The sequence below is a fragment of the Lactuca saligna genome, chromosome 8 (genome assembly GCF_052625555.1).
Source record: "Lactuca saligna cultivar CGN05327 chromosome 8, ASM5262555v1, whole genome shotgun sequence".
Taxonomy (NCBI): Eukaryota; Viridiplantae; Streptophyta; class Magnoliopsida; order Asterales; family Asteraceae; genus Lactuca; species Lactuca saligna.
Genome location: NC_136424.1, coordinates 12,177,681 through 12,189,386, shown reverse-complemented (window position 1 = coordinate 12,189,386; position 11,706 = coordinate 12,177,681). Strand labels below are relative to the sequence as shown.

At 34.7% G+C, this 11,706-nt stretch overlaps 1 protein-coding gene across 1 annotated transcript; it reads right to left on the bottom strand.

Moving 5' to 3' along the window:
• Positions 1 to 9,203: 9,203 nt before the first annotated feature.
• On the bottom strand, positions 9,204 to 10,451 carry LOC145009402 (uncharacterized). Its single transcript, XM_078968106.1, has 3 exons — positions 9,843 to 10,451; positions 9,408 to 9,659; positions 9,204 to 9,323 (listed from the first exon to the last, which is right to left on the bottom strand). Exons 1-3 carry the CDS (start codon positions 10,449 to 10,451, stop codon positions 9,204 to 9,206), a joined length of 981 nt encoding a protein of 326 aa, XP_078824232.1.
• Positions 10,452 to 11,706: the final 1,255 nt, after the last annotated feature.

The following is an 11,706-nucleotide window of genomic DNA, read 5'->3' as shown; positions in this document are numbered from 1 at the left end:
GTTTTGGTAACCTTCTTTGTAGGGACTAGATTAAGGATATGGGCGGCAGTCTCTAAGGCATACCCCCAAAAAGAGATTGGTAACGAAACTCGACTCATCATAGAGCGAACCATGTCCAACAAGGTTCGATTACGCCTCTCAGCTACACCATTCAGCTGTGGTGTCCTGGGAGGAGTCAATTGTGAGACAATCCCACACTCCTTAAGGTAGTCAAGGAACTCGGTACTAAGATATTCACCACCTCGATCGGATCGAAGCATCTTAATGTTCCTGCCCAATTGATTTTCTACTTCCTGCTTGAATTCCTTAAACCTTTCAAAGGTTTTGGACTTATTTTTGATTAAGTAGACATACCCATATCTACTAAAATCATCAATAAAAGTCACATAATACCGATTAGCATCCCTTGTGGTGGTTTTGAATGGCCCACATACATCAGTATGTATTAGGTCCAACAAACCTTCACCCCTCTCACAAGTTCCAGTGAAGGGTGATTTTGTCATTTTTCCAAGTAGACAAGATTCACAACTATCATCTGATTTGAGGTCAAATGATTCCAAGACTCCACTCTTTTGGAGTTGGCCTATGCGTTTCTTGTTTACATGTCCAAGACGACAATGCCACAATGATGCTTTATCTAGGCTAGTAGAAGAATCAATATACAACACATTATTTCCTAAGTTGTCCACAATCGACACAGTTTCATACACACCATCACAAGGTAATGCTTTAAAATAAAACACATTATTAAAGAAAGCATTAATACCACCACATTCATTATCAAACGAAAAGGTAAAACCTTGTTTGTACAAAGCATGAAAAGAAATAATATTTCTCGCCATTTCAGACGAGTACACACATTTATTCAAATCTAATTTTAACCCATTATTAAGCAACAAAGTATAAACTCCAATCTTGGAAACAGGTGAAGCCTTCCTATTCCCCATGATTAAGTTTATCTTCCCGTGCTCCACATCCTCACTTCTTCTTAGGCCCTGCAAATCAGAACATATGTGAATACCATATCCTGTATCAAGCACCCAAGAGTTAGAATATGTTGAGTAATTAGACAATATAGTGTAAATACCTGCATAGGTGGGTTTCACTTTCCCATCCTTTAGATCCTGCAAGTACTTAGGGCAATTTCGCTTCTAGTGTGCCTTTTCATGGCAATAAAAGCATTCAGCATCCTTGGGAATGGCAGAAGGAGTGACAGAACCGTTCTTAGTCTTTGATGAGGAGCCTTCAAGAGACTTTCCCTTGGTACCCTTCGAAGGGTGCTTCCTCTTTTTCCCTTTGCCTTGCCCAATAGCTAAAACAGGGGTAGAAGTTGGAGTAGGAGTAGTAGAGGTAACAACCGCTTTACCCTTAAGACCGGTTTCAGCGGTCTTCAAGAGTCCTTGAAGTTTGCTGAGGGTAACTTCCTCCTTGTTCATATGATATGTCATTCGAAAATGATCATAACAAGAAGGCAAGGAGTGCAAAATGATGTCAATTGCCAACTCCTCGGGGATGTTAACATTCAGCTTCAGCAAACGGTCCACATACCTTTGCATCTTTTGCATGTGGCCCGTGACGGATTCACCATCCTTCATGCGGGTAGTTATTATGGAGGAGATTATTTCATACCGCTCCTGACGAGCACTCTGATGGTACCTTTCCATCAGGTCTTGGTGCATCTCAAAAGGGTAGAAATCTTCATACGACTTTTGGAGCTCGGCTGTCATCGTGGCCATCATGATACATGCCACCTTAGTAGCATCTCTCTCATGAGTCCTGAATTCAGCGATCTCCTCAGGAGTAGCAGTAGACTCATCAAGTTCTTTTAACTCCTTATCGAGGACATATTCCTTGTCCTCGTAACGAGTAACCATCCTGATGTTCCTAATCCAATCCATGAAGTTGGAACCATCAAAGATGACCCTCCCACAAAGATTCATGAGAGAGAAAGAACCAGTTGGGTTAGAGCCTGAAGCATTAGTGTTGGAAGACATCTGAAAGAAGAAAGTAAGTTTAGATTAGATATTTAGGATCCTTAATAAGACACCCAAATGTAATATTAAGGCTAGTATCCAATCATAATATATTACACTTAGAAGAGGGATGCCGTAATCTAAGTAATAATATATTTGAAAGGTAGGTGAATGACGATTCACCAATTTCCACCATGAAAACGAAATGATTTATTAGGTTTAATTGGATTTGAAATTCCTAGATTCTTTTGAGATTCATTGAACTTTTCAATGGCATGTTTCAATCTCGATTGTGCCCTTCAAGTTTTGTGACTGGGATGCCGAGGATCACAAAACAAGGTGTGAATAACCATGCTAATTCACTTGGTACTCTTAATATTATCACCTAATCAATGTGCCGGTTAACCACACACGCTCCATTGATCTATGACAAACATTAAGTCACCCTTCGTGATCCTTACTAGTCCTAGTTAGTGTGCCAGTTAACCACACACGCTCCACCAACGACTTGGTAAAGTACAAAGTGTGAATTCCATGGACTAGCACCACGTTCACATTTTTCCTAAAATAACTAAGATTGGGAATTAAAAGAGTTTAGTTACTTTATAATATTCATTATACTTTTAATGAGGATTTAAAGTCATTGTTCTACCCGTTCGGCTAACGACCCTCCACCGATCAAGCAAGCGGTGGGTGAGAGTATACACCCATTAAGTCGTCATTTTATAGGCAACAACCTTATACCCACCTTATAGACCGGCTTCGTGAATGAGGCTTACTAACGGTAAAACGACTTATTCTTATACATATATATAATAATTAACCATTAATGTTATAAATAGTATAAGGGTTGAATTTTAACTATTAAAACTCTAAGGTTTGGAATTAAAGTTTATTAAAGTGTGTGAAACTTTACAAATTTCAAAACTTGAGGGCAAGTTTTGTAACTTTGCAAAACTCTTCATTTCATAACTTATGAATTAAAGGTTCATAAAAATGAAGACTCTTCATTTTCATGTAACTTATGTGTTTTAAGTGTGTGTTAAATGAAAGTGACCTTTGGTAATCCATAACTTGAGGACAAATTATGGATTCCATTAAAACACATAAATGATAAAGAATTAATCCTAAACAATTCAGCAAATAATTCCTATCATTTTCTAAATTCATAAGAACATGAACATGATCATCAAAAATTCAAGAATTATATGAACACATAAAATCATGGAATTTTGATATATGCTATTGCAAATGGATTAGAACAACCATTACACCAACTAAAATAAGTTTTATAACACCAAAACAGTTTAGGGTAATGTTTCTAGTCCATTTCCAGCAGCAAAAGTCGAGGATCTGCATTCTTGCGATCCTACTCGTCGAGTGCATGAACTTACTCGCCGAGTAGGTTGAAGTTTGCCTTGGACTCGTCGAGTCCCCCCAATGGACTCGGCGAGTCCACCATGCTGACAGCAACGATTTCGACTTTTTCCACTATTTTGCATCAAGTATCAAACAAGCAAGCCTAGGCTCTGATACCACTGTTGGGTTTTGAGCAATCTAACACTTCCTAAGTGTGCATGCAACCCTAATAAACCTTGGATCTATGTTTGTCTAAATACATGCAAAATAATAATTTTCCAAGGTTTATAACCTATCTAACATGGCATGGGGAACATTTCAACATAAAAGAGTTAGAAGATATTACATACCTTTTGGTGAGTTTGGTTCTAAGGAGTTTGAGGGCCAAGCACCAATAGTGTGAATGCCTCAAATGGAATCACAAACACCACAAACTCTTGGAAAACTTTGAGAGAGTATACACCTTGTATAAAATCGGCCACACACATGCACACACACACTAGTTCACTAGTTTTCTCTTAGGCTCTATTTCATGCTCCATAAGCATGCTTATATAGTGTGCATGGTTAGGGTGAAACCCTAATAACCCATGTATTTTCCTTTTCCAAGGATCCATGGGTTAAAAGCTCCATGGATCATCCATGGACTTCCACATAAGCCTAGCCCATTAACAAATGAGTATTAGCCCACACTATATAAAACAAATAGCTCATAATTTAATTAGTATTCCTTTTAATCTCTAAATTAATTCATAATTAATTTAAGACTAAAACTAATTAAATAACGTAACTTCATATTAATATATTATAACTCATAATATATTAATAAATATATGTGTATAACTCTCATAAAATTATCCATAATAGTTTGGATGAGATGCAACTCAAATGGACCATGCTGGTCGGGTCAAGTATATACCAAATAAGTTATGGACTTAGACACCTTATCCAACATATAGATGTTTTAAAATTATTACTACTTTTTAATAATTTTTAATTAGAAGTTTATAAACTTTTAATTTTTTTAATACAACATTTTATGCTAGTATTTAACGAAGTATTTTAAAATGTTATAAAAAAGTATTAAATTATCATACAAATTTTGTTAAACACTTTTAAAATATTGTAAAAGAAAATTTAGAAATACTTGTATGAAAGTTATAAAAAAAAAATTGTATGAAAATGTAAATAAAAAAAAATCTTGTAAGAAAATTTTAAAACATTTATAAAATATTTGGTTGAAAATCATTTGTATTAAATTTATATGAAAAATATTTTTAAAAAAAGTTCAAAAAAATTATAAGCAAAGTTTAAAACATTGTATTAGAAAACCTTATAGAAAAAAAAATATTGTAAGAAATTATAAAAGGTTTTAAAAAATTGTAATATATATATATATATATATATATATATATATATATATATATATATATATATATAAACAACATTTTTTGTACACATTTGATCATTTAACTTGTTAAATGTGTTATCATATTACCATTATCATCTGTTATAGCATGTGATAATGATAATATTTAAATATATTTAACAAGTTAAATAATCAAATGTATAAAAAATTTTTTACCTAAACATGAATAAGACATAAATGTAATTACTCTACAAGTCATTTTCCCTAAAGAATATGCTTGCTTGGATTTATGGGTTGGGCTTAGTAATTATGTTATTATTTTGATAAATAAAAATCATAATATGGAATACCGAACAATTGAAATTATTATAAATGAATCGTTTTTTATCTACCATAATGGCTATCATGTTGGAAAAACAACATTTCATATTAAAATAATTTAATTTCGGACTAGTTTTATATCATACATCAAATGACACAATTACATTTTGGACTAAACATTATAGACAAGTTAAAAAAACAGTGTCTGAAATTTATGAACATGTAAACATCCTCATTTTAGCGATAAATTTGAACTTTGTTTATAGTTATTAAATTAGTTAATAAAATAAGAAGATAAATACATAAGAATAATCAAATATCAAATCTAACGATTTTGAAGGAAAGAATAATGATTCAATAAAATTAAATATTTATCTTGGCCAAATATTGCTGATGGGGTTAGGTTAATAAAATAAAAGTAAAGCTAATTATTTAGGGGCTTTGTCATAAAAGCCCTCAAATTTACATAAAAAAACCGGTTATGCCCAAAATCGTTTTTTTTTTACCACAGATGCCTAACATTTGCCCCTCATGTTTCATTTCAATGTTTTTTACCGGTTCCCCTTAAACAACCGGTTACTTCCACCTTTTTAACCCCCAAACATAAACCTCTTTCGTTAACATCGATCCAAAGTCTTTCCCTCCCCTGTCTTCTATTCTCTCCCTCGTCTTCTACCCAAAGTATCTGTAAAATGTCGACTTCGTCTGCCAAATCAAGCTTCCAAGGTGGTCCAACATTAAGAAAGAAAAGAATAGTTAGATGTGGTTGTGGAGATGTGTGCAAGGTATCTGTTGCTCGAACACCTGAGAACTATGGAAAGAAGTTTTACAGGTGCCCTAATTACAAGGTAAACAATTTGCCCTAATTTGTAAATTTCTTGAGAAACCTTGAAATGGTATAATGAAGAAACCTTGAGAAACCTTGAAACAATTTGCCCTAATTTGTAAATTTACCCTAATTTGTATGTAATTCATACAAATTATTGTTTTTTTCTAGGTGGAAGAAAAGGATTGTGGTTTTTTCAAATGGTACAATGAAGAAGATGGTCACATTATCGACCCAACTCACACAAAGTAGAAGTAGGGGCAAGGGCAGGGGCAGGGGCAGGGACAGTTGAAGACTTTGGTAGAAATAATTGTAGGTCTTTGGGTTCTTATTTTTGTAATGGTGACAATAGTTGTTTTGAAGATGTAAATCATTTTGGATTAGCTTTTGGTAGAATGTTTGGGTTGACTTGGCTTTTGGTTTTTAGTTGCAAATGGAAGTACAACGCTGAAGTTGGCTAGTAACTGTTGTTTTGGATGAAGATTAAATAGCTAAATGGTATATGGTTCATAATATACATTAAATTGCTAAATGGTAAAGTACAATGCTAAAATTGGCTAACTGTAGTTACAAATGATACATAATATATATGCCAATGGTATGGATCATACAAAATATTTGTGAAATGCAAATGGTAAAGTACAATGAAATGGTACAATGTTGTGAAATGGTAAAATAGAAATTATCTGTGAAATGTAAATGGTAAACATAACAAACATATGGTTCATAATATACATTAAATTGCTAAATGGTAAAGTACAATGCTAAAATTGGCTAACTGTAGTTACAAATGATACATAATATATATGCCAATGGTATGGATCAAAAAAACATAGTATAAAATAACAAACATAACAAACATATTATAACCATAATGAGGGGATTCATTACATCATATTCATGTACCAATACAAAAGATTGCAAAAGATCAACTAACATGTACCATCCATCCATTTGTACCAAATTGCCAAAAATATATCCCAAAAAGGCAACCCAAAAGGTACATGAGAACAAGTGGATGAAAGGTATACTTAGTGGGTGTATAAACTAACATGTACAAAATGTACCAAAAAGGGCTTCCTGTGCAAATGCCCAAGTATACCATTCCCACCTAAATCCCCCATATACATAACTAAGTACTCCAGATTCACTGGATTTGAACATGTGGAACCACCCCCATCTTTATCAAAAACTGCCTTTTTAAGCTTTAGTTTAGTGATCCTCTATGATTTCTTTCTTTTCCTTGTCTTAGGCACTATCAGATGACCTTCATCATCAGCCACATTTCCATCATCAGCAACCTCATTATTTAGAACATCACCAGCAGCCTCATTCCCGTGATTAACACCTTTACCTTCAATCACATCACCATCATCTTGATTTTCAACACCTTCACCTTCACCTTCAATCACACCACCATCATTTAGAACATCATTTACAAAGTCAGCTTCACCTTCATCAACTCAGGCTCATCCTCATTTAAGTCCTGATGCAAGAAATAACAAGGTTAATAAATAACATATATTTAAAATTACAAGGTTAATAAATTACCATCTCAACTGGTGGAGTGTCATCAAGTTCAATTTCCAACCACCCCATGCTTTCAATTTCACCAATGGAATATCGTGCTTCAAGTAAATTTGCTATGTCTTCAACACTTATCTTCATTTTATCTGGGAGAACATCTGATGCATATCCTTCAGTAAATTCAGGTTCTACACCACCTTCATTCACCAATGGAACATCAGATGCATCTGATGCATTTCCAGAACCAAGAATTTGATCAATTGCATCTCCAACTTCATCAAGACTTTGTTTTATATCTTGGGCAACCTTTACTGGAACATCAACTACTTCTTCTTCTATCACCATAATGTCATCTTCCTCTTGTATCACCTTATTCACCAAAGGAACATCATTAACAGCAGGAAGTTGTATCACCTCATTCACAACTGGAACTTGGTTATTGACCAAATGAACTTCTTTAAAAATTGGCTCTGGCACCTTCACTGACACCTCAGTTTCTTCCTCTTCTATCATCTCATTCACCAAAGGAACATCATTAAGAGCAGCAGCTTGAGCAACCTTATTTGGAAGCTGGTTGTTGACTTCATCCTGAAATTTGGTTGTTGACTTCCTATTTGGCTTTCTTACACCCAATTTCTTCCTTCTAACATCTGGGACAGTTACTTCACTTGAAATTTCACCAACTCTGAAACTTGGGCCTCTTAAACCTAATTTCCTCATTTTCTTGCTAGTGTTAGAACTTGAAGCATGCAGACTGCCCTGTTGACTTGCTTGTTGACTAGGTTGAGTGGTTACAGTTGATGTCACAAGTGGTTGACTGCCCTGTTGACTTGCTTGTTGACTAGATTGAGTGGGTACAGAAACATGTGGATTGGATCCAGCTACATCACATTTCCTAGGCCTCCCAATCTTCTTTGGTGGCATAGGAACTGGTACCTTTTTTCATTCTTGTAGCCTTTTTTATTATGCCCATACTCAAGACAATTAGCACATCTCACTGTCCTTGGGGGTTTCACCCTTGAAGTGGAACTAAACTTACTCTCTTTCTCACTTGCATGCCTCCTTCTTTTGGTTTTGGGCCTACCAGGCATTTTCCTACCAACAGGTGGCAAAGGCTTGTTGTATCCAGTTAGAGGCAACATATTACTCCCATTCACAGGACTGATGTTTGTTGAGTAGCATTCCTTGAGTTTATTCACTGAAAAGTAGTCACTAATATATCCATCTGGAGTTTGGTGGATATAATTAATGGCTGCTATGGCATGGACACAAGGGATTCCAGACAAATCCCATAATCTGCAAGAACAAATCCTACCATCCAAATCTACCTTGTAATTAGTACATGCTCTTCTCACTTCAAATACATTTCCTAAGCTATGCACTACTAACCAAAGCCTGTATGAAGATAAATGAGTATGTATTAGTCATGATATATCAACTATAATGACAATTAGACAAAGAAACAATTATTTTGTGTCTTACCTAAAGTTCTTTCCAAAAAGATTCATCTTCTTAATCACCTCTGGACATATATTACCTTTCCATTTACTGCATTCATCATTCATAAAGGAAAACCTATCCATTATGTATATCCTTATCTCTTCAAGCATTGTAATCAAAGGTTTTTTCCTAGCTTCTACAATTATGGAGTTGAAACACTCTGAAATACCATTCTCCACTGCCTCACAAGCAAACCCTACACTCATGTAAGCTCTGCACCATGTTTTGGGTTCTTTTGACATTAGATACTCATATGCACTAGGGCTTATGGTCTTTATTTTTTCCATGTTTCTCAAGAAGTCACCTTAAACACAACTCATTGCACAAGCCTAGAACAGCTTCTTCAACTCCAATCCAGAGAAAGCTTTATTAAAATTTGCATAAATGTGTCTAGCACATTGCCTGTGCTCCACATGTGGCAAAATAACCTTAACAGATTCAAGCAAACCCTGTGAACAGACATATTATCTTAGTATTTATAACCATATTGAAATAATCAAATTGAAGTATACTATAATTATAAGGGAACTTACTTTATGTTGATCAGAAATAACAACCAAATCTACACCAGTACCAAGGTCAAGATCATCCTTCTGAAGCTCCAGAAACCAGGTCCAATTATCCTTGTTTTCCACATCAACAACAGCCCAAGCTATTGGGAACACTTGGTTATTAGCATCTCTACCTATGGCTGTGAGTAATTCACCTTTTACCTGACCCTTTAGGAAGCATCCATCCAACCCTATTACCTTCCTACACCCTATTTTCCAGCAAACACTTAAAGCCTTGAAACATATGTAAAACCTTTTAAAATAATTCTTATCATCTGGATTGTTAGTAAAACCAACTTTGCATGTAGACCCAAGGTTTGATCTCAATAACTCTTGGGCATAATCCCAAATTCTTGCATAGTGTTCATTTAATTTACCCTCAATCAGTTCTTTTGCCCACTATTTTGCCCTTCTAACCTGTCCTATAGATACCACACATCTATATCTTTGTTTGATGTCACTGATCATCTCCCTAAGTTTAACTTTGGGCTTATTTGCTATCTCAGTTACATAGTGTCTTCCAATCCATTTTGGGGTAACAATAGACCCAAAGTTAAACACTCTAGAACAAAGATGCTCAGAATTCATTGCTTTAACCTGAAAGGTTCTGTTATTGTACATCCATGCTGCATAAAGTCTAAAAGGGCATTTATTATCTTCATGTCTCTTACCACATCTTGCAACAATTCTTCTATTGTCACTCTTCTGAAAGTATATTTGGTACCCTCCATTTACTGCATAGTTTGTCACACAGAATTTCAGTTGTGCAGGTGATTCAAACACGTCCCCTAACTTTGGTTCCATCTTATCCCACCTAACATTTGGATCGTGTATTCTGTATTTGTTAGTCACTTCTTCCTCTGCCTCCTCATCATTTTGCAAATCATTACCATGGTCCACTCGATCTTTCATCTCATCAGTCATACTTGCATTTCTAATGTTCGCATCACAAAGTAGAATGTTAAGAAAATGATCCTTACATTTATCAAGCCTTGATACAAACTCCTGTCGTGGTTCATGATCCATTTAAATCCCGTGTAGCTCAAAATCCATCTCATTTAACCCAGAAAATGGCTCGTAAATTCCAGAAAATGGGTCGTCGTAACCATCGCCTGAAGAACCCATTTCTAACCCCTGCACAATCGCAACCATTATCATGAAAAGTAAGGACTTAATAGAGATGATTTCTCGTAAAAAACATGATCAGACCGTAATTTCTTACCTATTGAAAAAATCTAGCTTCAGACAATGAGAATGCTTCACCAAAATGGGAGGTGGAGAGTGTTAACGGAGGAGACGGGCAAATGTTACCGGTTGCAAATGGGGAAGTAACCGATTGTTTAAGGGGAACCGATAAAAAACATTGAAATGAAACATGAGGGGCAAATGTTAGGCATCTGTGGTAAAAAAACCGATTTTGGGCATAACCAGTTTTTTTATGTAAATTTGGGGGCTTTTATGACAAAAACTCAATTATTTATGTCACATGTGGCCAAATTATGCAAAATAGAATGTTGATGGAACAAATTAGTTAGTTGTTTAAAGTTTAGACATAAGACCATCCACAACGATTTGGCAGATGGTCCTGCAAATGAGTTTTCATTGCTATGTAGGATTATGTACAGAAAGGCTTGCAAATATTAACTTATTCATTTTATTATTATTATTATTATTATTATTATTATTATTATTATTATTTATCATTATTCATTATTTCTAATACCTAGACACAGATATATATTTTAAGATATCTAAAACATTTTGTTAATTTTTAGTGGGATCATTCTAAAGAAAATGTTAGCATATATATATATATATATAAGGTAATTGTTAATGTGGCAGTGGGGATCACTTTTGAAAGATGAGTGTTATTGCACTGATATGAATAGTTATTACAAAACTGATGTGACATAATTGAAAGATTAGTGACATTGCACTGATATGTATGGTCTAAGAATCATATTCTCCTTCATTTTAAATGAGGAATTGATAGGAGGAACTAGAAAACTTGTACAAGGCGATTTATAGCTAGGGGGAAGAACTAGAGTACGATTAAACTGGCATCAAAGAAATAAAGCTAGAAATAATATTCAAAATCATTGGAGTTAAGAAAATCTAACTAATTTCTAGTTATGTCAGACCAAGGATTTCTAATACAGCGGTTTCAGGTGGTGTCCTCCCTGTTTGAGGTCGAGGGTTCAAATCTCGTCGTGGACATAGGTGAAATTAGGTGTTAGTTTAGGTGTAGATTATGTATTTATATTTGTCGGTTCAAAAAAAG

What these genes read in the sequence shown, in the direction of transcription:
- LOC145009402 (XM_078968106.1), bottom strand. Translation starts at nt 10,451, where the DNA reads ATGGATCATGAACCACGACAGGAGTTTGTATCAAGGCTTGATAAATGT. An exon ending in GTGTGGTATCTATAGGACAG is followed by an intron (nt 9,660 to 9,842) that starts GTTAGAAGGGCA and finishes ATATGTTTCAAG; the next exon opens with GCTTTAAGTGTTTGCTGGAA. An exon ending in TTATTTCTGATCAACATAAA is followed by an intron (nt 9,324 to 9,407) that starts GTAAGTTCCCTT and finishes GTCTGTTCACAG; the next exon opens with GGTTTGCTTGAATCTGTTAA.